The 24,483-nt window shown below is 39.4% G+C and overlaps 2 protein-coding genes across 2 annotated transcripts; both read left to right on the forward strand.

The window, feature by feature from the left end:
• Positions 1 to 12,276: 12,276 nt before the first annotated feature.
• LOC121982005 (origin of replication complex subunit 3-like) lies at positions 12,277 to 15,014 on the forward strand. The gene is made up of 2 exons (XM_042534845.1): positions 12,277 to 13,006; positions 13,077 to 15,014. The coding sequence occupies exons 1-2, from the start codon at positions 12,550 to 12,552 to the stop codon at positions 14,789 to 14,791; spliced, it is 2,172 nt and encodes a 723-aa protein (XP_042390779.1). The 5' UTR covers positions 12,277 to 12,549; the 3' UTR covers positions 14,792 to 15,014.
• Positions 15,015 to 15,624: 610 nt separating this feature from the next.
• On the forward strand, positions 15,625 to 23,699 carry LOC121982006 (3-phosphoinositide-dependent protein kinase 2-like). Its single transcript, XM_042534846.1, has 11 exons — positions 15,625 to 16,229; positions 16,961 to 17,141; positions 17,260 to 17,312; positions 17,393 to 17,494; positions 17,565 to 17,670; positions 17,747 to 17,825; positions 19,722 to 19,887; positions 22,247 to 22,384; positions 22,473 to 22,639; positions 22,923 to 23,145; positions 23,228 to 23,699. The coding sequence occupies exons 1-11, from the start codon at positions 16,053 to 16,055 to the stop codon at positions 23,309 to 23,311; spliced, it is 1,476 nt and encodes a 491-aa protein (XP_042390780.1). The 5' UTR covers positions 15,625 to 16,052; the 3' UTR covers positions 23,312 to 23,699.
• Positions 23,700 to 24,483: the final 784 nt, after the last annotated feature.

Below are 24,483 nucleotides of genomic sequence, written 5' to 3' on the forward strand. Positions count from 1 at the left end.
TTTTCTATTTGATCGATTTACTAATGATAAGTATGATTTGTATTTAGTCTTGTATCCAAGTCCAGATTGATTGTATACGACCCTTTGCTTTCCAAGAATCAAATCAAGATTCTTGGAAGCCACGGTGAATCGTTCCAATGCTCCCTTAAGTTCCTTGACTTGATCTTTCAGACTGAAATTTTCTTTCTCAAGTTGTTGAACATGAGTTAAAGTTCTAATTTGACTAGGTTCGGTCAAGGAGGCGCCCTCTGCTGAGTGTCCAGGGTGCCTCCAGCTCCATGGAGGTGCCCTCATGCCTTTGTTGCAGAGATGTTGACGTGGGTGCCCGAGGCGCCCCCAAGCTCCATGGAGGGTGCATCGGTTACTGTTCATCCAAGGCAATCATGTCTGATTCGTTTTCTGCAAAATATGTTAGTCCAAAAAATCAACCATACCTTGCAAAATAAAGTTAGAATAATATAGACATGATAAATAAAATATCTGACAGTCTTCAGACTGTCCGGTTCTAACTTCGAATTTCCAACCGGAAACCCTAGGTCGAACCAACGCGTATTATTCCCTCACCTGGGAATGCGTCCTCACCTACTCCACTCAGGAGAGTTTACTTGTTGCTAAACCAGTCCTCCAGATCGACTGGACTTTTGCTTAGCACTCGAGGCTCCAGGACTTTCTGCTGGACGTCCGCTCCATGACCTGTACAGTCTTCCACCTGGTTCGCGACACCAGGATTTTCCACCTAGAGTCCCCGACTCTAGGAGTTTTGCCTGAAGCCTTCGACCCGCCAAGACTTTTCGGGTTACCACCCCCTAGGACCTAGGGTTACCACCTCCTAGGGTTTTCCCTTTGCTTAACTCCAGCTAGGACTTTTCCTCGCCTAGGGTTATCACCCCCTAGGACCTAAGGTTACCGCCCCTAGGGTTTTCCACCTGCCTAACTGCAGCTAGGACTTTTGCCTAAGTACACTTAGGACTTTCCTTCAAACTCATTCAAACATGTTAGACCACAAGACAATTTAATTTTGAACCCTTTGACATAATCAAAACTCAGGTTCGATCATCTGGTGCTCCCTACACCAACATAGTTGGGGGCACTCAGATCGGGTTTGAGTGCTAGGATCGCACCACGTCGTCAAACGGTCACTTCGACCAGTGAGCCTATAAAAGGAGCTCTGGCGCTCAAGATTCAACACAACACTTCTGTACTTCAAATTCTTTATTCAGTTTGCATTTTATGTACTTCCAATGCTTGTAAGATGCTTCTCTGCGTAAAACAAAAGGAGAATTTTGTTAGTTTTTTTAACGCCTTGAATTAATAATCTCCCCGATTGTAACCAAGTAAAATCCAGTAGCCACTTTTATTTTTATGCAATTTAGTTTTGTTTATTAAAGTATTTGTATAACTTAAATCAAAAGCTTTGAGAAGGATACATTTATAATTTCAAGCAATTCACCCCCCCCTCTTGTCTACCACACGGGATCAACAATTGGTATCAGAGTGAGGGAGCTTCAGAAGGACTAACTGCTGCCGAAAGCAAACAAGATAATGGTCGGACCTAAGTATCTACCCGTCGAAATTCTAGGGGGAGTTCTGTTGGTGCAGCGGGGTCGACAAGAGAGAAGTAAATTGCCTATAAAATAAATAACTTCTTCTCGTTCTTTTGATTTGATTAGACTAACACAACTAAAATAAATAGAATAATAAAACTGAACAATTAATGAAAAAAGGCTCAGGAACTACTTTATTATAATGTAGGTGATTGTTAATCCAAAGCAAATAGAAGCGCACTAAAATTCTCCTTTATTGAAGGCGAAGAAGTCTCTTACACTCTTTGAAAGCTTAGAAAAAAACTAGGAAGTGAATACACAAGTTGTAGTTCAGTTGTTGATTATTTTCTAGCTCCAGGGGTCTTTTTTTAGCCCTTGGAAAACTCTATCCGAGGCTGGAAGGCGCCTCCAAGATGGTCCAAGGTGTCTTCCATCAGATAAGTTTTATCTGCCAAAGATAAAAGTCTATCTTCACTAACGATCACTGGAAGGTGCCTTCTATGGGCTGGAAGATGCCTTCTATGGGCTGGAAGAATCCTTCACATTGTTCATCGAAGACACCTTCCAAGCCATAGAAGGCGCCTTCCATAAGGCAGAGCAGCTCCTTAGTTGATCTCTTCACGTGGGTGATGCTCCGGCTAACCGGAGTTGAGCTCACCTGAACCCAACTCCGACTTTCACTTCACATAGGCTTCCTTCCCGGCTTCTCGTCCCTTAAACATCGCGTATATATTTTTCATCCACTGGTGTACTCTTCCGCAGTATCTCGTCCCTCAGATGTACCGAGCCCGTCGGCTCCTTTCCCATGTCATCTTTCTCGTTGACTGTGCTTTTGGTTCGACTTCTTATGCTCCTAAGTGTTGGAGGATCGGTGGCCGGCTAGAAGGGGGGTTGAATGGACGGCACCCCCAAATCCTTGCTTTCTACACTATTGTTAGTATGCGCAGCGGAAATCTAATACTAACTATAAATAATAATACAAAGAAAGCTTAAGACAAGAATAAGAAATGGCAAACCAAGCTAACACGTTCGTTTACGTGGTTCGGAGATAACTTGCTCCTACTCCACGGCTGTCCGTAAGGTGGACGATCCCTCAATCCGTCGGTGGATTAATCCCCGGAAACTCCGGCTAGCACAATCCTCCTTGTCGGTGGAGAAACCTCACCACAACTCGATCAAGAGCACTTGGATTGCTAGGGCACTAGTTGACTACTAATTAGAGGTTACCCACCACTAATTTCGTCAACTTTGGCCGGCCAAACCAAGCTCCCTCTTATAGAGCTCGGGGAAACAGCCATGCTGTTTTGCCCGTTACCAGTCGACTGGTGCCAGCCACAACGGCACTCCAACGGCTATCTATCGGTCGACTGGTCCCATGACCAATCGACTGATCCCAGCCAATTCTGGTCGACCGATCCCAGTACCAGTCGACTGGTACAACCCTAAACTTAGGGTTTCCCATCCCGAGTACATTTCACTCGCACTCGGACCCTCACGACTCACTTGACTCTTCTTTGCAGCCTTGACCTCTTGCCTTCAAGCCTACTTCCTTTGGCTCTCGTCCCTCGGATGCATCCAAGCCCGCGGCTCGTCCCCAATGCCATCCTTCGCGTATGCCTCGAAGTCGCTTCCCTCGGCCCTTGTCCTTGCTGCCTTGTCCACGGTCCCTCGGATGCTCCATCCTTCACCGGACCCGAAGCCGTCAACCTGAGTCACATGTGTCACCTGCAGTCCTGCACAACTCAAGTACACATATCAAATAATGAGGGTAAACCTAACTTAAACCCTTTGCCCAAACACCAAAACACATGGTCCCACGAACCATTGGGATTGCTCCAACAATCTCCCCCTTTTTGGTGTTTGGCAATACGTTTAAGTTAGGGAAAACATATAGCAAATAAGCATGCTAAAAACAATGGACTTACGATGCCAAGGCTACACACTTGGACTTACACCGCCGAATGGACTTACGATGCCAAGGCTACACACTTGGACTTATAACGCCGAATGGACTTACGTTGCCAAGGCTACACACTTGGTAACCGCCGAATGGACTTACGTTGCCAAGGCTACACACTTGACAACCGCCGAAACAAGTATCGGGACCTATCACAAGGCTCCCCCTACACCTACGCTCCCCATTGAGCTAGGATTTTACCACGGGCTTTTTAAGAACCTATCCCAAGGCTCCCCTACACCTAAACTCCCCAATGAGCTAGGATTTTACCACGGGCTTTTTAAGAACCTATCCCAAGGCTCCCCCTACACCTAAACTCCCCAATGAGCTAGGATTTTACCACGGGTTTTTTAAGAACCTATCCCAAGGCTCCCCCTATACAAAGGCACTTAAGGTTTTCCCAACTAAACCTTAATTCTCCCCCTTTGCCTAACATCCAAAAAGTTCTCCAACAATATCCCAATTGTTGAAAATTTATCATCTAAATTGACCCTAAACTCATGTATTTATCCCCCATGGATCCCATACATCTAAGTGAGTTGACATGGTCAAGATCAGCGCTGAAAAACGCTTTCAGGCTGGTATCAGTCGACTGCCCCAAGTGCCAGTCGACTGCCCCCTTTCGAAACCACCATACAGAAACATTCTGTGGTCGATTTCCATTGTTACCAGTCGACTGGTATCTGTACCAGTCGACTGGTACCCTATTTCTGAAAAAATCAGCCTTTTCAGGCCAACTTCAGAAATGCACCAGAAATTCCCTAGACCTCCAAAAATTCCCAAATTTTGTGGAGAGGTCTATTGTACCCTTGTCTACTTGGGAAAAATACATTACAAAATGTATCTATCACCAATCCCAAGATTGACACAAAATCCAAAACTAGCTAAATGGTTCAATTGAACCTTGACCTAAAGTCCTAGTTTTGACTTCCTCTTGATGTATTTGCCCATACCAACCCACAATGCATCCCTAGCATTGGTTTATATGGCATCTATACATCCAAAACCATTTATCATGCTATATGAACCCAAATGTCATATTTCTTGCATGAAACACAATCCATGTGTGCCAAATCCCTAGGTTTGAGACTCAAATTCATCTCCAAACCATTTGGCACACTCCATGGCTCCTCTAGACCCCCAAGTAGAATCCACCTGAGATCCATTGGCCATGGGTCCCAAATTGACTCTTAGAGCTCCCCCTAGAGCTCTTTGCCTTAGTCACCTCCCTAGGTGACTCATCTACAAAGGCTAGGCCGCATCGGTCCACCCCCGGTGACACTTGGCCTACAAACCTAACTTTCTTAACCTTGGACACCTTGTCCTTGGTTAATTTCTCCTTACCATTAAATGACTTTCCCTTGCCATTTACTGGCTTCTCCTTGCTATAGTCATATGCAACCCTAGCATAAGACTTTCCCTTAGCTTTGGAGGACTCTCCCTTACCATGATCATTTGCCACCCTAGCACATGATCTCTCATTAGCCTTGGAGGGACTAGATCGGTATCCTAGACCCGATCTATCATTGTTGGGTCTTTGACTACCCAACGCCATACCTAAACCCTTAGATCCAACATTGAATCTTTCTAGGGTTTTCTCCAATTGATCAAGCTTTGCCTTCAAAGCTTGATTTTCCCTTTCTAGGTTCCTAAACCTAGAGTCAACATGTCCACCTTGGACATTCCTAGACCTACCCTTTCTAGGCATATGTCTCCCCTTCTTAGGATTAATGCCTTGGGCCTCCTTAGGTCTACCATTCCTAGGTTTTTCATGAATTGGCCTCCTAGGGTTTTGAACTACATTAACCCTATTCCTATCATGATACTTAAATCCAAAATTCTGCATGGCTACATAATGATAATCATTATTTCTCCTAGCATGCATGGGAACATAAGAATATGCATTGCATTTCAAATTTGGGTATACCTCCCTTACCCTTGAAGCTCCCCCTTGACACTTGCTTCTCTCCTTCTTCTCCCATTTCTTTAGATGCGCTAGCTTCTTAATTTCTCCCTTTTTGGGGCATTTGGTGTGGTAGTGGCCCTTCTCTCCACACGTGAAGCATATGACGCGCAATCTCCTCCTTTGGGCTTCTTCACTCCTACAACCCTTGTTAGTGTTTAAATTAACTTGAATGAGTTTAGGAGATACCTCTTTCTTACCCATAGGACATCTACTCTTGTAGTGTCCTTTCTTATTGCACCCGAAGCATACAATGTGGTCCTTTAACTTAGCTTCGGTGGAGGTGCTCACTAGGTTGACCTCCTCCAAGATTTCTTCTTCATCCTCTTCACTTGTCTTGGATTCATCTTCAACCTTTGAGGATGTAGATGATGCCTCATCTTGCTTCTCCTCCTCGGATGTTGAGCATGGCTCAACTTCCGTTTGCTCCTCTTCAACTTGAGCAACTAGACCCATCTCAATGGGCTCCACATCCGATTGGTCCTTCTTCTCCTCTTGGACCACTTCATCACTTTCTTCGGATTTTCTTTCTTCTTGTGTAGGCATGAATTCTTCCCATGGAAATTTCTTCACTTTGCTCCACAATTCATGGGCGTTCTCATATTTACCTACACCACTTATCACATTAGGAGGCAATAAATCAATTAAAATTGCTATTACCTTTGAGTTTGCCTCCGATCGTGAGGTTTGCTCCTCCGTCCAATGTCGTGTTCGAAGCTTCTTTCCTTTCTTGTCCTTTGGGACTTTGAACGGTTCATTTACCACCATCATGGTGTCCCAATCCGTGTTGAAGAAGATCTCCATCTTCTTCATCCAATAGGTTATGTCCCCAAGGCTTCCTCCTTCAAATTTTGGAGGGACAATCAACCCGGCCATCTTCTTATGTGTTGCTCTTCTTGGCGGTTAGTCCGATGGAGAGCGTCCTCGCTCTGATACCACTTGTTGGAGGATCGGTGGCCGGCTAGAAGGGGGGTTGAATGGACGGCACCCCCAAATCCTTGCTTTCTACACTATTGTTAGTATGCGCAGCGGAAATCTAATACTAACTATAAATAATAATACAAAGAAAGCTTAAGACAAGAATAAGAAATGGCAAACCAAGCTAACACGTTCGTTTACGTGGTTCGGAGATAACTTGCTCCTACTCCACGGCTGTCCGTAAGGTGGACGATCCCTCAATCCGTCGGTGGATTAATCCCCGGAAACTCCGGCTAGCACAATCCTCCTTGTCGGTGGAGAAACCTCACCACAACTCGATCAAGAGCACTTGGATTGCTAGGGCACTAGTTGACTACTAATTAGAGGTTACCCACCACTAATTTCGTCAACTTTGGCCGGCCAAACCAAGCTCCCTCTTATAGAGCTCGGGGAAACAGCCATGCTGTTTTGCCCGTTACCAGTCGACTGGTCCATGCACCAGTCGACTGGTGCCAGCCACAACGGCACTCCAACGGCTATCTATCAGTCGACTGGTCCCATGACCAGTCGACTGATCCCAGCCATTTCGGGCACAGAATGCTTCTGTGCTCACCACCAGTCGACTGGTACAACCCTAAACTTAGGGTTTCCCATCCCGAGTACATTTCACTCGCACTCGGACCCTCACGACTCACTTGACTCTTCTTTGCAGCCTTGACCTCTTGCCTTCAAGCCTACTTCCTTTGGCTCTCGTCCCTCGGATGCATCCAAGCCCGCGGCTCGTCCCCAATGCCATCCTTCGCGTATGCCTCGAAGTCGCTTCCCTCGGCCCTTGTCCTTGCTGCCTTGTCCACGGTCCCTCGGATGCTCCATCCTTCACCGGACCCGAAGCCGTCAACCTGAGTCACATGTGTCACCTGCAGTCCTGCACAACTCAAGTACACATATCAAATAACGAGGGTAAACCTAACTTAAACCCTTTGCCCAAACACCAAAACACATGGTCCCACGAACCATTGGGATTGCTCCAACACTAAGTTCCTACACACTTTGACACAAGGCATCAAAGAAGGAGCAAGCGGACTTTGTGATAAATGGGTGAGTCGAATTCCACCTGCTAAGCGTGCTGCCATATCAAGAAGTCAGCGGGATCAATGCTTACGAATCAGTAAAGAAACTTTGGAAGAAGTTCCTGGAGCTACACGAAGGAACGTCTGAAGCAAAGCTCGCGAGACGGGACCTGCTCTCGAACCAACTGACGAATCTCTGGCTGAAAGGAGAGTTAGCAGCGTAACTGCATGTCAAACTGAAGGAGCTGATCACCGGACTAACGAATCTTAGAGAAAAGGTAACAAACTCATATTCACTAAGGTATGCTTTGAATGTTTTCCCTAGAACACAAGAATGGACGTCCATAATTGGCTCCTACTACATTTCTAAGGATCTAGAGGTAAGTTCATTAGAAAGTTTGTTTTCAACTTTAGAACTTCACGAATCTAGATGTGCAAAATTAAGAAGGAGTCAAGTCAAACAATTCCCCTAAAGACAAGAACGGATGATCCAGACTTCGAAGCATCAATCAACGAAGATGAGGCGACCTTAATGGTAAGAAATTTTAGTAAATTTATTAAAGCAAATAAATTTAATAAGTCACAGGAGAAGGAGCACCTTCTGAGCAAAAGAAAGTTCGATGCTACAACTGTCAAGAAGAAGAGCACATTAAGGACAACTACCTTAAATTAAAGAAGAAGGAGAAAGACAAGAGCAAAAAAACTAACAAGATCGAAGCATAAGACTTGAAGGTGACATGGGATGACTCGTCGTCATCGGAATCGAAGTTAGAAGAGTACAACGGATTAGCCCTGATGGCAAACCACCAGAGGAGCGACAAAAGTTTCTCAAAATGAGCATCGACAAAGGGGGAGGGTCTTTAGAAAAAAGCAACAATGAAGACGAAGCATCAGACCACGAGGTAAGTGAGGTACGAGTCTTGCTTCCTGAAGAATCTTTTAAATTTATTAAAATGCTTTCCAAAAACATGCCAAAATTAGAAAATGAAAATGTTAATCTAAAATTAAACTTATCAAATTCATGTTCTTTAACAATATATGATAATTTAAAAATAGAAAATGAAAAACTAAAGGCACAAATAAAGAAACTGGAAAATTAACTGGTACATTAGAAATGTTTTTCAAAGATAAATGTTTAGAAATTATAGTAGAATTAACTGGTACATTATAAATCATAAGAGACAAATAAGAAAAGTCTCTAGGAATTATGTACTACTAAAATTTCTAGTGAATCCGGTAGATATGAACCTTTATTAGTTCCAAAATCCTTTTTAGATTGAATTCACAATTTTTTTAGGGTAGGAATTGTTTGACTTAGAATTTTAATAATAGTTTTTTTGTTGAGAGAAATTTTATTCAGAATTTTCTGATAAATAATAAATTTTTTATAAATTATTTTCTAAAAATTTAATTTTTAATATTAAAAATTTAAGAAAATAGAAACTTAGAAAATTTAATTTTTCTGCTATTAAACTATTTGTTTTATATATCCAAGAAAATTAACAGAATTTTTAGAGTTGAAAATATATATTTAAAAATTTATTTTTTAAAATTAGGTTGCTTTACTAAAATAAATTATTTCTGTTAGATTAAATATTATCTTTCTGTAAAAAATTTTCTAATAATCTAACTTATTCTATTTAAGATTGAGAAAAGTTTTTAAGATTTTTTAAAATCGAAGAGTAATTTTTAAATTATTTTTATCAAAATAGGAAATTAATTAGTAAAAATAGAATATTTTTAAAAATTATTTCTGGAAAATATTATCCTACTAGTAATTCTTGTTATGTAGCCCTAGAATTTTTTCCAAAATTTTTCTAACTATTTATTTTATTTTTTCTTATTTTTTTATATAATCAAAGGAGGATAAATAGGATAAGTTAAGGGAGAGGTGGGATAATTGAAAATTTATTCCTATACTTATTTGTAAAATAATTAGTGTCATTGAATTTTTTTCACTTATTTATAATATTACATTTTGTTTTAATCCTAACTTTAACTCGGGTTGATACATATCAAAAAGGGGAGATTGTAAGTACCTCAAGATAGTTTTGATGTGGTCAACCAAGTTAAGTCCTGTTTGTGTTTGATATCTTACATCTGAGTGTGTAGAGACTTAGGAACGCAAGAAGTCGAGTGGAAGAAGTGGCGGACGAGAAGGATGATACGGGAATCAAGTCGACGGACTCAATTCATTTGAGGGATGAGAAGTTGCGAAAAAATACGCTGATGGAGCAGAAAGGATGAGTGTGGCACTTCCGAGAAACGAGAAGCCAGAGCAAAAGTCTGCTCAAGGAGAGATGGCTAGAGTTGGGTTTGGGTGAGCTCAATTCTAGATGATTGAAAAATCACCCAAGTAACCGAAGCGGAAGACCGGACAAAGTCAACCTTAGTTGACCTTATCTGGGCATTCGGACCAAGTCTAGGCGCCCAGACCACTTTGGTGCCCAATGGGCGCCTGGTCATAGTGGATCAACTTTAGGTCCACGTCAACAGCGGGCCGAGCATTCAGAAATGGTCCGAGCGTTTGAAAGTTGATAAATACTTATCCCTTTACCATTGCGAAGTGGATTGAGATAACCAATTGGGCGACCAGCTGGGGATGCCCGGATCGGGCCACATCATCAAATGGTCACTTCGACTAGTGAGCCTATAAAAGGAGCCCTAGTGCTCAAGATTCAACACAATACTTCTGTACTTCAAATTCTTTATTCATTTTACATTTTCTGTACTTCTAATGATTGTAAGAGACTTCTCTGCATACGATGAAAAGAGAATTTTGTTAGTGGTTTCAACGCCTTATATTAACAACTTCCCCGGTTATAATCAAGTAAAATCTGGTAGCCTCTTTTATTTTTATGAAATTTAGTTTTGTTTATTAAAGTGTTTGTATAACTTAAGTCGAAATCTTTGAGAAGGGTATGTTTGTAATTTCAAGTAATTCACCTCCTCTTGTTAGCCACAAGGAACCAACAAAATCCTCGATCATTGCTGAGATTTGACCCTTGCTCAATTCTATAAACTTATCATGTGATAACCAACTCAGTTATGTCCTGGGAGCTCTTAATTGTTATAGCAAATTTTGCAAAAGGTGAAATCCATCACTCTGGAGGCCCTCTCACGCACCATTGGAAGGGAGTAAATTAGACAACTGAAAATAGTCATCACATGGGAGAGTATTTTCTCAGTCTTTACCCAGATTAGACTTTTTCTCAATTCTGCAAATCTATCATATGATAACCAACTCGGCTATTCCTTGGGGGCTCAATTGTTGTAGCAATTTCTGTAAAGGTAAAATTTGTCACCTTGCACTCCCTTCCCCCACCATTAGGAGGGAGTAAATTAGAAAATCAAAGTTAGTCATCACATGGGACGGTAATTCCTCAATCTTTGCTATGATTCGACCTTTGCTTAATTTTGTAAAACCTGTCATGTGATAACCAACCCGGCTATGCTCTGGAGGCCTCAATTGTTGTAGCAAATTCTGCAAAAAAAAAAAAAAAAAAAAAAAAAAACACCCCCCCCCCCCCCCCCCCCCCCCCCCCCCCCCCCAACGACTGACCCACACCATTGGAAGGGAGTGAAATCAGGAAATTAAAGCTAACCGTCACATAAGAGGGTAATTCCTCAGTGTCAATTGTTGTAGAAAATTTATAAAATAAAAGTGAAATCCGCTCGACCATGCCTTGGAGGATCAATTGTTGCATCGCAAAAAACAAAAGAGGTTGTAGCAAATGGTAGCGGAATCTGCCACCCTAACAACCCCATAGGGTCGGCCCCACAATAATTTGTGAGGATCTAAATTAGGAAGTTGTAGTTGGCCAGTATGGGGAGGATTTTTTCCCTCGACTTTGTTGAGATTCGAACCCCATAACCATCTATGATAGCAACTCTGCCCTGCACTAGTCAAATTATAGCAAAAGGTAGAATCTACCACCCACTAACTCCACAAAATCAACCCTACGACCATCTGTGAGGTCGAGAAGTTGTAGTTAACCACTACGGGAGAGGATTGTTCGTTCAGCTTTACCAAGAATCGATCTCTGCCCATTATAGTAAGTTCTGCCACGCACTGGCCAAATGTGATAAAAGGTGATTCGCCGCACCCAGCACCCCCGTCAATTCATCCCTAGGCCAACATAAAAGAGGTAAATCACGAGGGGTTATGAGCCATTAGTGCAGTGGCAAATGTATAGGGAAATGTATGTTCGGACACGCCAAGTTTCAACCCCATGACCTAATATGACAACATCTCATGTCTTAATCATCGCACCACCTCGAGAGGACATGCTCGGGCATGCCACGCACTGACCAAAAAAATAATTAACGAGGTTAGGTAACGTCGAACCTGGAATGACTGACTCGATCCTATAGAAGTTTTCCACCGACTGTTAGAGTAAATTAGGAAGCACTCGGGCAAGCAGCCCAAAAGCCAACATCCCTTGATTGCTAGTCTTATTTGGAGAAAAAAATTCTACAAATATATCATAATTGAGAATCGAACTATAAATATTTAAATGATAACTAAATATCCTTCCACTATACCTTAATCCCAAGATACAGCAGTCCAAAAATCCAATGTTCCTTCGTGCGCACTTCACTTAAAGAAAAAAAATTCTTAACTGGATTATAATTTAAATATCATACTGTGTGTGTTGGGGGGATTCTGTATGAGGTTGTTTAAAACTTAGATGGTAGGGGAAATATATATATATATCCGGGAAAAGCACGTGACCAAAATGATTTTGTTTTCCCAGAAAAAAAAAGGGAAAAAAAAAAAGAAGATATAATAGCGTTTGATTGTCCCTTGCCGCCCTCCCCCACGACGCGCGCGCCCTTTCCTTTTCCTTGCCCTAATTCCTCGCCGCAGCGATAGAAACCACATCTCCGCACAGTTACTAGCGTCGACTCCACATCTCGGCTAGGCTTCTCCTCCGCCGAAGAGAATCCCTAGTGCCAGAGAGGTCATCGACTCTTCTCCAGCCTCGTTGACTCAGGCAACTACTTGTTCTCTTGCAAAGATAGACTCTGGCGCTGTTTTTCTAGGGTATCCTTCCATTGTTATCTCCACCTCCACTGGCATCTCCCCTCGCCGCCATGCCATCATCGGCTACTTCCGATCCTCCCCCCTCACCGTCCATCAACACCGCCGCGCCTGCTACTGGAGACGATCTCCAGCCTTTCTTCGTTCTCCATAAAGCATTGTCACGTAACCCCGAGAAGAAAGTTCCTGCATCCGCTAAGAGAAAGATTGATCTATCTACTTCTTCGCCGACATCGGCGGACAAGTTGGCAGTCGGACCAAATCATGCGATCTACGAGCAGTTACGCCTCGACGCATTCAACATAGTATGGTCTAAGATCGATTCTACCATTAATGAGGTTCTGAGGCAAATCAATGTCAGCGTGTTTGATGAAGTGCACAAATGGGTTCTCGAATCATTTTCAATCATCAAGTCCTGCTACCTTACCAGTGCACTTGAAATTCACAGCCACTATCCACTTGGAAACGATGTCATCTGCAAACAGATACCTACTGCAATGTTGTTAACAAGTAAGTGCTCATTATTTTGGTTGCTTTTTTTCCTCTCTATTGTTGACTGCTAATCAAACTATGCTTACAGAGAATGCTGAATTTGTTGATTATCTGTTGACTTTCCAAGAGCTTAGAGACTACTTGAAATCTATGGGCTTCCACGTTGCTAACCTCTCAGCACTCGATTTCTCTGCTAAATATGGTATTGCTGGTTGTTTAAGAAGTTTGCTGAGGCAATTAGTTATGATGACTCCTGATGTGGCTGATTTCTCTGTACTATTCTCTTGGTACTCTGAGCCGGACAATTATGATCACCCAATCATAATTGCAATCGATGACATGGAGCGATGCAGTGGCTTAGTACTTGCCGATTTCATAAGGATGCTCAGTGACTGGGTGAGCAAGCTTCCTGTCATATTTGTAATGGGAGCAGCCTCTTCTAACACCTCTAGGAAGTTTCTTCCTTCAGATGCTCTGCAGCACTTGCAACCTTGTGAGTTCACATTAGCATCCCCCTTCCAAAGAATGAATGCTTTAGTGGAAGCTGTCCTTGTAAAATCGTGCTGCGGGTTCACCATTGGCCATGAAGTTGCAGTCTTTCTAAGGAATTATTTCCTTGGACATGATGCGACAATCACTTCCTTTATAAAGGCTCTAAAGCTTGCTTGCGCTGAACACTTCTCTATGGAGACTATGAGTTTTTTGGTTGTTCACATGCTTGATGTAAATTATGAGGTTTCCTTGCTTGGAAAGTGCAAATTACTGCCTGTGTCTGTTCTTACGCATGCTTTTGATCTTCCGTCCTGTAAAAGAGAAAAAGATAGTGAGAGCAGCAGTGATGCCCTCGCAACGGGGTTATCTGAGCTTAGGAGGCTTCTGAAGAATTGGGCTTCAGTTATCCTGTGTTTATATGAGGTTGGAAAGCTAAAGAAAATGCAACTGCTAGATATTTTCTGCGAAGCTACTGACTCAAGACTGAGCAGGCTGAGGTCTTCAAACAATAAATTGGGTAGAGTTTCATCGAATAGCAAGAATCTGATTGATGGGAGGTTAGCTTCTAATGGACATTCTATTTCTCAATTAATACACACAGTAAGAGAACTACCTGTAGCATCTCTATGTAAGGTGCTTGACTTATGGAGTATCCACACTGAGGAGATGGACGAGATTCATAGCAAAATCCAAGAACTCCATTTGATGGTACAATCTACAAAGAGTTGCACAGACTTCCAAGAAAAACAGATTGATTGCCATAGGATGAAGAATTCTTCAGGTGTGGGAAAGACATCCTTCTCGGGGAATGATAAAGCAGCTGCTTTATTAGATGACATGGTCAGGAAGTTTTTGATACCAGTCGAGAGTAGACGTTTTCATGAAGTTGTTTGTTTTAGAGATGTTGGTACTCTACGAACAGCTTTAATTGGCAATCCAAGAAGAGAAATTCAGGTCAATCTTCTGAAGTCTAACTCTTATATTAGGTGCGGTTGCTGCAGCAGTAGTGACAATGCATTGTCACCAACTATGCACGATTCATCAGTAATGTACAATCTGGCTCAAGAATATGGTGATCTTATCAATCTCCGGGATTGGTATCATGCTTTCAGGGAAACAGTTTTGCGTGGTCGTAATAATTTGAAATGCCGTTCGCCAGTGTCAAAGAAAGCAAGACTTGCTTCAGAAAGTGAAGCTTCAATACAAGCAAGGTTTTGCAGCGCGGTTATAGAACTACAGATCACTGGTCTTCTTCGAATGCCTAGCAAAAGAAGACCAGATTTCGTGCAGAGAATTGCATTTGGTCTCTGACTTGGGCTTCAAATGTTCATTTTTTCTGCGTAGGAAGACGGTTTGCACTTGAAAATCTATTATCTTATAGATCATGCTTGCTTATGTTCAGCTGGGTCGTGATTCACAACGTTCATCTATTCTATTCTAGTATTTGTATGGCGATTCGGTTTAATCTCTGGTGGAGAGGTAATGAATTGAGTCAGTTCAATTCTGAAATCTAAAATAATGTTTACTTTGTCAATCCATAGGTATTTGGTTATATTATATATGCTTTCTTTCCTTTAATAAAAAATTAAAATGATATCTTTCTTTTATTTTTATCAAAAGGTTTCTCCTCCTGCTTTTATATATTTTTATCTTGAAAATATTTTTATTTTAATTCTAGCATAGTAGTTTTAAGTTAAAAAAAAAACTATTTGGTTAAACTATTTAATATTATACTTTTTTATATCTTTTATTATAAAGATATCTTTATTTTAGTTTAGCATAACATTTTTTGTTAAACTATTTGGAATTATAATTAATTTAATTTAAAATTTGATAAGTTAAAACAATTTTAATTAAATTGGAACAACTTTAATTTAAAGGGGGTTTAATGTAATAACAGTTCATATATAATACAACAATTTTATTCTATATTAGTAGTTTTGACATAAAAAAAATCACTATAATTTTACTAAAATAAAGATATTTTTAAAATAAAAATAGCAATATTCCTTTTAATATTTTTAGGAGTAAATTATCCTTTAAATATTTTTAAGCTTAAATTTGTTTGTTTTTTAAAAAAAATCTTAATTTATTAATATTATAATAAATAAAAGGGTAGTAATAATAATAATAATAATATACCACAAAACAATTATTTCCCGTCATCATTTCCTCTTCTCGCCGTGTTCTAACTCGATTCATCTTTCGCCAAATTACCCAGCTCTCTTCCTTCTTCAAATCCTTGTTTTTAGATAAACTGATAAACAGAGATCAGAAATTGCAATCTCTGGCCAAACTGAACAAAGGTTGAGATTTTTTACCAGCAATCTCCTCGGGGACGTCTAGAGATTCGGTTTAAGGCTGCGGCCGTAGCAGGCGAAAACCTCACTTTTTTGCCCTTTGTTCAGCGGCGGAGTTGGCAAAGGTGGTCTAAGAAATGATTCGCAGGTCCTCGTTGACCGACCCCCGCCCTCGGCGGCCGTAACGGGCCCTGCGTCGCTCGCCCCGAGAGGAAAGGATGCAGATCGGTGGGTAGATAGTGGAGGCGGGTTTTGTGGTGGTGTTGAGGAGAATGGAGATGGAGAGGGACTTCGAGACGAAGCTTCAGTTGCAACAGCCAGAGCTTGGAGGGGTTGGGAGCAAGGCGGTGCAAAGGACCAATAGTATTACCTTCAGGGCGCCGCAAGAACAGTTCACAGTCAATGACTTCGAGCTGGGGAAGCTCCTGGGTACCGGATCCTACTCAAAGGTAAGGTCTTTTACTCTTCCAACTAGTCTTGTGTTGTTAGATCTGCCCCCATTTAGTACCGTAGTAGTAGTTGGCGTTTATCCCCGGATCCTACTTTATTTCTTCTAGTATTCTCTTTCTTTTGACCTGAATGGATGTCTCAAACTCTGCTCGTTTCTTTTCTAACATCATTTCATTGTCTCTTGGAGTAATATCACGCTTTCACTTATTCTTTTCATATATTTTCTCCTTTATACCTTATGAGCAGATAGTTAAAACATAATCTACCTCTCATTCAGAACTCATTAAAGATTTTCCCATCTCCATAAACTTTAGATTCGTGTTCTATCTTAATTTTAGGAGTTAAGGTAGCTAAGGATAAGATGTTGTTTTAAAGCACCGATTAAGCCTCCTTCTGTATTAGATATTCAAAGCTCTCATCCACCGTGTCAATATTTATGACTTTTTATCTTGTGTATAACAAGTTGGAGAAATCATAATATTCATGTGGCAAGCAGCATGAAGGGGATTTAGGACATGTATTTTGTATTCAGTTTACTCCGCCGATGGCCCTGTATACATTTAAGCTACATATTAGTATAATGTTCAATTTTATTTTTTTCAGTCTTTACTATGAAGTTATATCCGGGAGGGCATTACCTTAATCTTTATGCCTTTACTTTTTAAAAAAAAAAAAAAATCGGTAACAGTGGTTGAGGTGGTTATATTGATGGTTTATTCTTCGACCACAGGTAATCAGAGCAAAGAAAAAGGACACAGGAAATATTTATGCTTTAAAAATTATGGACAAGAAGTTCATTGCAAAAGAAAATAAAGTATCTTATGTAAAGATGGAGCGTATAGTTCTAGATCAGTTAGATCATCCTGGGATAATCAGTCTGTGTTTTACATTCCAAGATGCTTACTCTCTTTGTAAGTTTATATTTCTCATAGAAACTATTTAGATTTCACTGAGACCTGTTTTTTTTTTTAATCTGTGTATTCCTTGAAAGTTGGTTGATAAGATTTTTGACACTGTGTTACTTTGAAGACATGGCACTTGAATGTTGCGAAGGAGGAGAGTTATTTGATCAAATAACTAGGGTAATTCTGAGTGACTGCATTTTTTTCTCATTATGTTCTTATGCTTTCATTTTCATAATATTTCATTGGGACGACTGCAGAGAGGCCGTCTAACTGAGAAGGAGGCTTGCTTTTATATTGCTGAAGTCATTGATGCTTTGGAATATATTCATAGCATGGGATTAATTCATCGGGATATTAAGGTAAGTAACAGATGTGAATCTACCTTAGTTCTGTTTTGAAAAATTGCTTTTCTGTATTCCTTTGTTGCAGCCAGAGAACTTATTACTGACATCTGATGGGCACATTAAAATTGCTGACTTTGGTAGTGTGAAGCCAACCAGAGAGAGTCAGATAACTGTTCTTCCAAATTCAGCAAGTATGATTAAGTTGCGAGCATGATATTCTCTCTCAAAGAAAAACCATAAACTTTAATCTTCACAATCATATTTTAGATGAAAAGGCTTGTACTTTTGTTGGAACGGCTGCGTATATCCCTCCAGAGGTTCTTAATTCTTCTCCTGCAACTTTTGGGTAAGGAGAATTATTTTCTAACTAGAAAAATCGTCTCATTAAATCTTAGTAAAATTGATAAAGTTTTTAACTACCTATTGTGTCTCCATCCATGTGTCTTCTGTATGGTCATGCATTCATGTATACATAACATATACATGTGGAAAAATATAAGCAACTTAATTGTGTATTAGGCATTAAACCAATACTGCAATATATAAATTGACTCATCTAGAATATTATTCATTTTTCTTATCTTTAACTGAACATTTCAATTTGCCCATGCTTTTCCTGTGTTAGCAAATTGTTCTCTAGACTTTACTCGTATCAGCTAAGCAGTCTGTAGGGCGTTAGTTGTCATACAAAGAAATTTGCAACTGATCAGAGCTACAGTTTAGTCTTGTTAGTTGTTAATAAAGATCATATAATACATCTATCTCAAGGAGAATTAGTGTGAAGGTTGATTGGCTAATATTAGCAAGGAAATAGTAATTTCTGTATATTGAAGTATTGAACTAACATGGCCTAGCTTCCAATATGTCCCCTATCAATCCAACAATAAGCATGGTGTGGAACACATTTTAGCATTTTGTGAAGTAGATCAATAATTATAAGAAACAGGTATAAGAAGAGGCATTCATCTAGTCTTAGCCTCTGCTCTAAATCCGTACTCTAGGTTGGCAATTAGATAGATGTTTCTCAACAGATGATGCCAACTTTGACTACACCCTGTATAATACAAGAGTTAGTATAAGGAACAGTATCATAGAGAGTAATGGAATCAAGTTTTAGTGCAATGCAAAATCGACTTGTAAAGTAGTAGTGGTGGAGATTTTGGTCTACTGTCATAAGTCAATGAATCCTTCTAAACTTCAAGAAGGCCAATTGATATCTACCAACAAAGTATTATTAGAGGAAGGCTTAAAATGATTTACCCATACAAGCTTAATGAATTTATTATATTGGTCTACAGTCTGGTACATGCTGCTCCAGTGATTCTGAAGATAAGGGCAACATGAGATTGGTATACCCTTTCTGGTTGATATGCTATTAGTAAAATGTTGGAAGCAGATATAGATTTTATTTTGAATGATGGGCCACATTTGCTTATAAAACTCATTTCTATTAGGTACAAAATGAATTTCTGGTTTCTTGCATTTGGTCAACTATTTGCTCAGATATTTTAAGGTCTTCTTTTGCAATCATTAGGTTTAATAGTAGATTGATAATACATACAAACTGTAACACTAAGGAAATTGGCATTGCTCGTAATTTGATGCTTATTAGTAAAATTTGTAACATTGCAAAAATAAAGATAAATACCTGATCTTATGTGTCATCAGGACCCACTATCATCTCAGTCTTTCTAATATGTGTATTTATCTAACCACCATCATCAAGATCAGTTTTTCTAATATGCATATATATCTGAATGCTGATTTATATATGCCTTGTTCTGACAACCACAGATTGCTGTGACTGGAAGAAAGATGGTTGTAGTTCTGGAAATATAGTCTTTTCCCTTTAGGTATTTTTGATATCCATTGGATTTTCTGAGCGTGCTATCGATGCGTGATATTGGAGATGCTTCAAAGACCTCAGTGACAAAATTCTGAATTAAAGAAAAAGCAACTTCCCCGAGGGATTGCTTCATGTTAATCTTGATTACAAACATACTATGTTAGAATATCTAGCCAAACAATAGCATCCATATGTAACTTCTATAAAGGCTGAACACAACAATTTGTAAAAGCCCTGGTGTGGTAACCATTTATTGGAAGCATGTTACTTAGAAATTTGAAAGTGATTGTGAATTATCTGTTTAAAAGGAGAAATTTATGCCACAATGACTCATAATGCTAATTTTTTTCACAAATCCTGTTGCAATATTCTCTGATTGATGTTAACTTCTACCAGAAATGATCTTTGGGCCCTTGGATGCACCGTATATCAGATGCTTTCTGGTTCATCTCCCTTTAAAGATGCTAGTGAATGGCTTATTTTCCAAAGAATTATAGCAAGAGACCTTAAATTTCCAGAGTACTTTTCACATGAAGCAAGAGACCTCATTGATAAATTATTGGTAAGCAACACTAAATCTACAGGAATTCCTTCATGCCACTATCAATCATTATCCTTTTCTGCATTCCTTTTACGGTGGTATTAATTCATTGCCCTTTTGGCTTCTTTTGGTACCTAAACTAGTTTTGGTAATCTTTATCATTACTTGATAATAATTTTACGTGTAACATCCTATTAGTCCTCTATTGGTAGCTCAAATTTTTCTATACTTGTTTTGTCTGGCTTGGATTATATGGTAGCCTAGCAATCACTAGGCTTGTCTGGAGCTTTTCTCTCATTTTTTAACATTAAAGTAAAATTGATTGGTCTTGGGAAACATTCTTTGTAATCATCTCATAGAAATTAAAAGAAGATTTCAATGTTAAACTCTGGTGAAGGGAAACAAAATTTATTGTACTCCCTCGGTTGGATGAGATTGGAAAGACTAGATATTGAGCTTCAAGTTTTAAGTTTATGGTATAGCATAGGGATGCAACCACAATATTGAACATAGTGTATGAGCTATTTTGTCCCCACGAGATGCCCAGTTGGCTAGAGGGTGGTAGACTTACTACAATGGGGCAAGGGATCAATTCCATGCCCTCAGGGAAAAAAAAAACCCCTCCCATCCCAAGCCAACTTGCGGTCGGCTATAAGCTGATCTCGTGATTTACCTCCCTTCACATAACCTGGTGACGGGTTGTGAGCTGCGTCCGGGGTGAGCGTAATCACCTTTTGCTACAATAATGTATAAACTATTTTAAACAAACTAGTTGTGTTTGTGTTTCAAACACAAGCCATTGCGGAGACACATGTTTTAAGGATTTTTTTGGTGTTAAAATGGCCAAATAGTTCCTTGTTGGCCTTTAAGCTTATCAAGTTTATGGTGGTGGCCATCTTGTGCAACAGATTGAAAATTTCCCCATACTTTTCTGATCTATGTTATACAAGATGAATGGAAAATTAGAAGGCAAGTTTAGGTTCTTTACTTAGGGACAAGAGGATCTTTTATGAAAATAGTTGACATTGTGTCCTTCATATCACGATTCTTTGTGCTAGTGTTCTTCCATATTGGTCTAGGTGAAGGGGAATTGAAATAGGACGATAATTTGTTACAGGATGAATATTGACTAGAATGTGGAATGACATTTGTGCTACGGTTGGAACATGGCAAGGGCATAGGCTGGGTGACTTAAAATAAAAACACTATTAAAGAATAAATAGCCTCAAACAAGGTTAAGATCGAGCTTTAGGTCACTGGATTAGTCTGCAGTATCATGGCATGAGAATCCATATTTGATTATATCCAAGTTTCTCTTACAGGTTTGTTTAGTTAACTAATTCCTTACATGAAGCTCATGAAACAGGATTTCACTCAATCATTAAACAAATTGTGTCGGTCTATGCAATTCAGAGTTGCTCCAATTTTGCTCCAATTCAGAGATGTTCAGTCTTAATGAATCTTTGACAAATCATGGTGTAGTTAACAAGTTTCATAATTATGAAATATAATCTCTATGTACAATCTTGGTGCAAGATCTACAAGTAGGGTTGTAAACGAGCTAAGCTAAGCTGAACAGTAAGAGGCTCGAGTTTGATTCAAGCTTTAGTTCTTAAGCTCGAGCTCAGCTCGTAATAAAATTAAATAGCTCGAGTTCAGCTCCAAAAAAGCTCGTTTAATTTGCTCGTTTAAAAATTAAACGAGCTTAGTTTGAGCTCGTTTAAGATAATTAGCTATAATAATTAATAATATATTATTATATTTATTATTTATGTGATATATATATATATATATATATATATATATATATATATGTCCGCGAACCTCTAAACGAACATGTTCGCGAACCTCTAAACGAACATGTTCGCAAGCTCATGAACCAAATACTGTTAAGCTCGAGCTCGGCTCGATAATATTTTCGAGCTTGAAATCAAGCTCAAGTTTGGCTTGTTAACTTAATCGAACGAACTTTTTTTCAAATCGATACCTGAATAACTCACGAGCAGTTTGCTTCGTTTACACCCCTATCTACGAGCTAGATAAGTAATATATTAAAAAAAACATACAAAAAATAATATTCAAAAGAAGACAATTTTATCAAATAATGCCAAAATATTACATGCTAATATCACTTGTAAGATATCTATAAAACACTTCTCACTTTTTTGTATCATCTATTGTTAGTATGATGTGTGCACTAATTCTTTTGATGAATGTTACCTGATGGCAGATGCTACTCTAAAATTGCTTAATATGGTTAGTGAATTTTGCGTTTCCATTTTTAAGAGGTTGCAAAAAATTCTAGTGATTGCTGCAGTTTGCGGACACCTGAATTCCAAGTCGTTCTATTGTTTCAACCCGTATGGCTTCCTTATTGCAGGATACAGATCCCAGCAAACGACTAGGTGCTGGGCCTGATGGTTATGCTTCTATGAAGAAGCATTCTTTTTTCAAGGGAATTGATTGGAAGAATATATGGAAGACACCACCGCCACCAAGACTAGCTCCAGTTCAGGATGTAATAACCTAACTCCACTTCTTGTTTTTCTTTGAATACTTTAATTTCTTGTCAAGCATCACATACTCAGCTAATTGTTTTCTTTCAGGTCAGTGTGGACTACAATATTCATGATAATCCATGGAGTCTTATGCACGTTGGAGGTGATGCCACTTACCATCATGACATACCAGATGCAAATGCTTGTCCCGCATCATCTTCTGAAGCGCTGTCTATTTCTTCACTAGCTTCAATTGACTCCTTTGATTCAAGATGGTATCAAATTCTAATCTCAAGCTCACGACATCACTAATCAGTCATATATCAATATCTAGAAATTTGTTCAGCAAATAACAGTTATGTGGGTTTTTAATATTTTTTTGAAGTGATCTTTACGTTGCTTATCTTTGGCTGATTTAAAATTCTGAAATTTTTGAAAACATTCAGCTTAATGCACTTTATGCGTTGTTAATTCCTCAGTTCTCATTCAGTCACTCTTTATGCCATTTAGAAAGATTCATGAGTTCATTACTGATGTATTCTAAATTGTGGATGTCAGGCGAGAGTTTCTGGAGTCCGGTGAGGCTATTGTCATGATTTCAAAGCTGAAGAAAATTCAAAAGTTCAGTAACAAGAAAGTGCAATTCATCCTTACCGACAAGCCCAGGTTGCTCTTCGTCGACCCCTCAAAAATGACAGCCAAAACAAGCATAATTTGGTCTGACAAGCCGAGCGAACTCAATGTCCAAGTAGCAAATTCGTCGCATTTCAAGATATGCACAGTATGATTCTCCATCTAGCATGTTTGAGACAGTGTTCACATATTCCATTCCATTCCTGATTCTAATTTGACATTGGTTTCAGCCAAGAAAAGTGATTTCTTTCGAGGATCCGAAAGACCGGGCATGGCAATGGAAGACAGCAATCGAAGGGCTTCAACATCGATGAACTTTCTGACCGCTGTAAACTCATTAAAACACACTGCTGTTCGCATTGTGGATCGGTTTGAGAAGGCCGAAACCACCACCTAGTCCTGGAGCACCAATTCAGTTCTGCTGCAGGGCTTGCCATTGCAGCTCCTCAAAAAAGTGTTGTTTACACTGCAGCAACAAATGAAGAAGCACCATTACGTCTCAAAAATTTTGTATTTGAAAAACCAGGCTGAATTAGAGATACCCGACTCTTCAGGCATGATGTCGATTAATTTTGTACCAGAAATCATTGTTTTATACTATTCTCTTAATTTTGTATCAAAAATTTCACTTCATGCTCACAACTTAACGTTCTTTTCAAAAGGAGTCCTTAAGCTTCAAAATCATCACCATCTTTTAGAACATCGACCATTGAATTTGTGGTGTCATTGATTTGTTAGGTAAAATAATGATATTCTGAGCAAGGTTTTGCTTAAGGTAGAATCGCCATTTCATAGAAGTAGAAGGTTACGAGTCGAGATAAAAATGAGCCTCTACTCACTATTTACTTGTAAAAATTTCAGGAATCAAGATATTTCAGTTAGTCAAAATGAACGAAAGCTGAATAACTTAATGTAATACAAGATAAGACTCTGGACAATAGATTCAATCTACTATCTTTTTCTCTCTTTATTAGATAAATAGACTCTAAAAAGGTAAAGCTGGAAAGAGGTTAAAAGTTTCTTAAAGGCAGATAAATTGTACAATCCAGCTCAAAAGTATTCCTTTTAAGATGAGGCGTTTTCTCTTCTATCAACTTTACACAATGTGGCTGGAGTTGCTTGTCTTTCTCTTCATCAAATCCAGAAGTTTGTCAAAAGTTAGGAATCTTTGAAACTTGTGTTTTGCAGGAAGTTCTAAACGGAGCTTCCACTTTGTTGACCATCTAGTAGCATTGATTCATTCCATCCATCACTATTACTTTTTTATCAATAATTACTTTGGAGTGTTTGTTTCCACCAGTGCCATGAATATTTTGAATAAGATGGTCTACTTCTGAGTTACTTCTGAGTGTGTATAAGTAGTGATCTGGATGATGAGGCAGAGATGTGTGTAGGACTTTAAAGATTAATCTCGCGAAATCTAAACATCCGACCCGATAAGAAAACACAATCAATAGCTACATGAATCATATCCGACCTAATTGAG

Source organism: Zingiber officinale, chromosome 5A (assembly GCF_018446385.1).
Source record: "Zingiber officinale cultivar Zhangliang chromosome 5A, Zo_v1.1, whole genome shotgun sequence".
In the NCBI taxonomy this organism is placed as follows: domain Eukaryota; kingdom Viridiplantae; phylum Streptophyta; class Magnoliopsida; order Zingiberales; family Zingiberaceae; genus Zingiber; species Zingiber officinale.

Bases quoted from the DNA above. Each gene is read 5' to 3' on its own strand.
- LOC121982005 (XM_042534845.1), top strand. From the start codon at position 12,550: ATGCCATCATCGGCTACTTCCGATCCTCCCCCCTCACCGTCCATCAAC. The intron at 13,007-13,076 runs GTAAGTGCTCAT...CTATGCTTACAG, and splicing joins TACTGCAATGTTGTTAACAA to AGAATGCTGAATTTGTTGAT.
- LOC121982006 (XM_042534846.1), top strand. From the start codon at position 16,053: ATGGAGATGGAGAGGGACTTCGAGACGAAGCTTCAGTTGCAACAGCCA. The intron at 16,230-16,960 runs GTAAGGTCTTTT...CTTCGACCACAG, and splicing joins GTACCGGATCCTACTCAAAG to GTAATCAGAGCAAAGAAAAA. The intron at 17,313-17,392 runs GTAATTCTGAGT...GGACGACTGCAG, and splicing joins TATTTGATCAAATAACTAGG to AGAGGCCGTCTAACTGAGAA.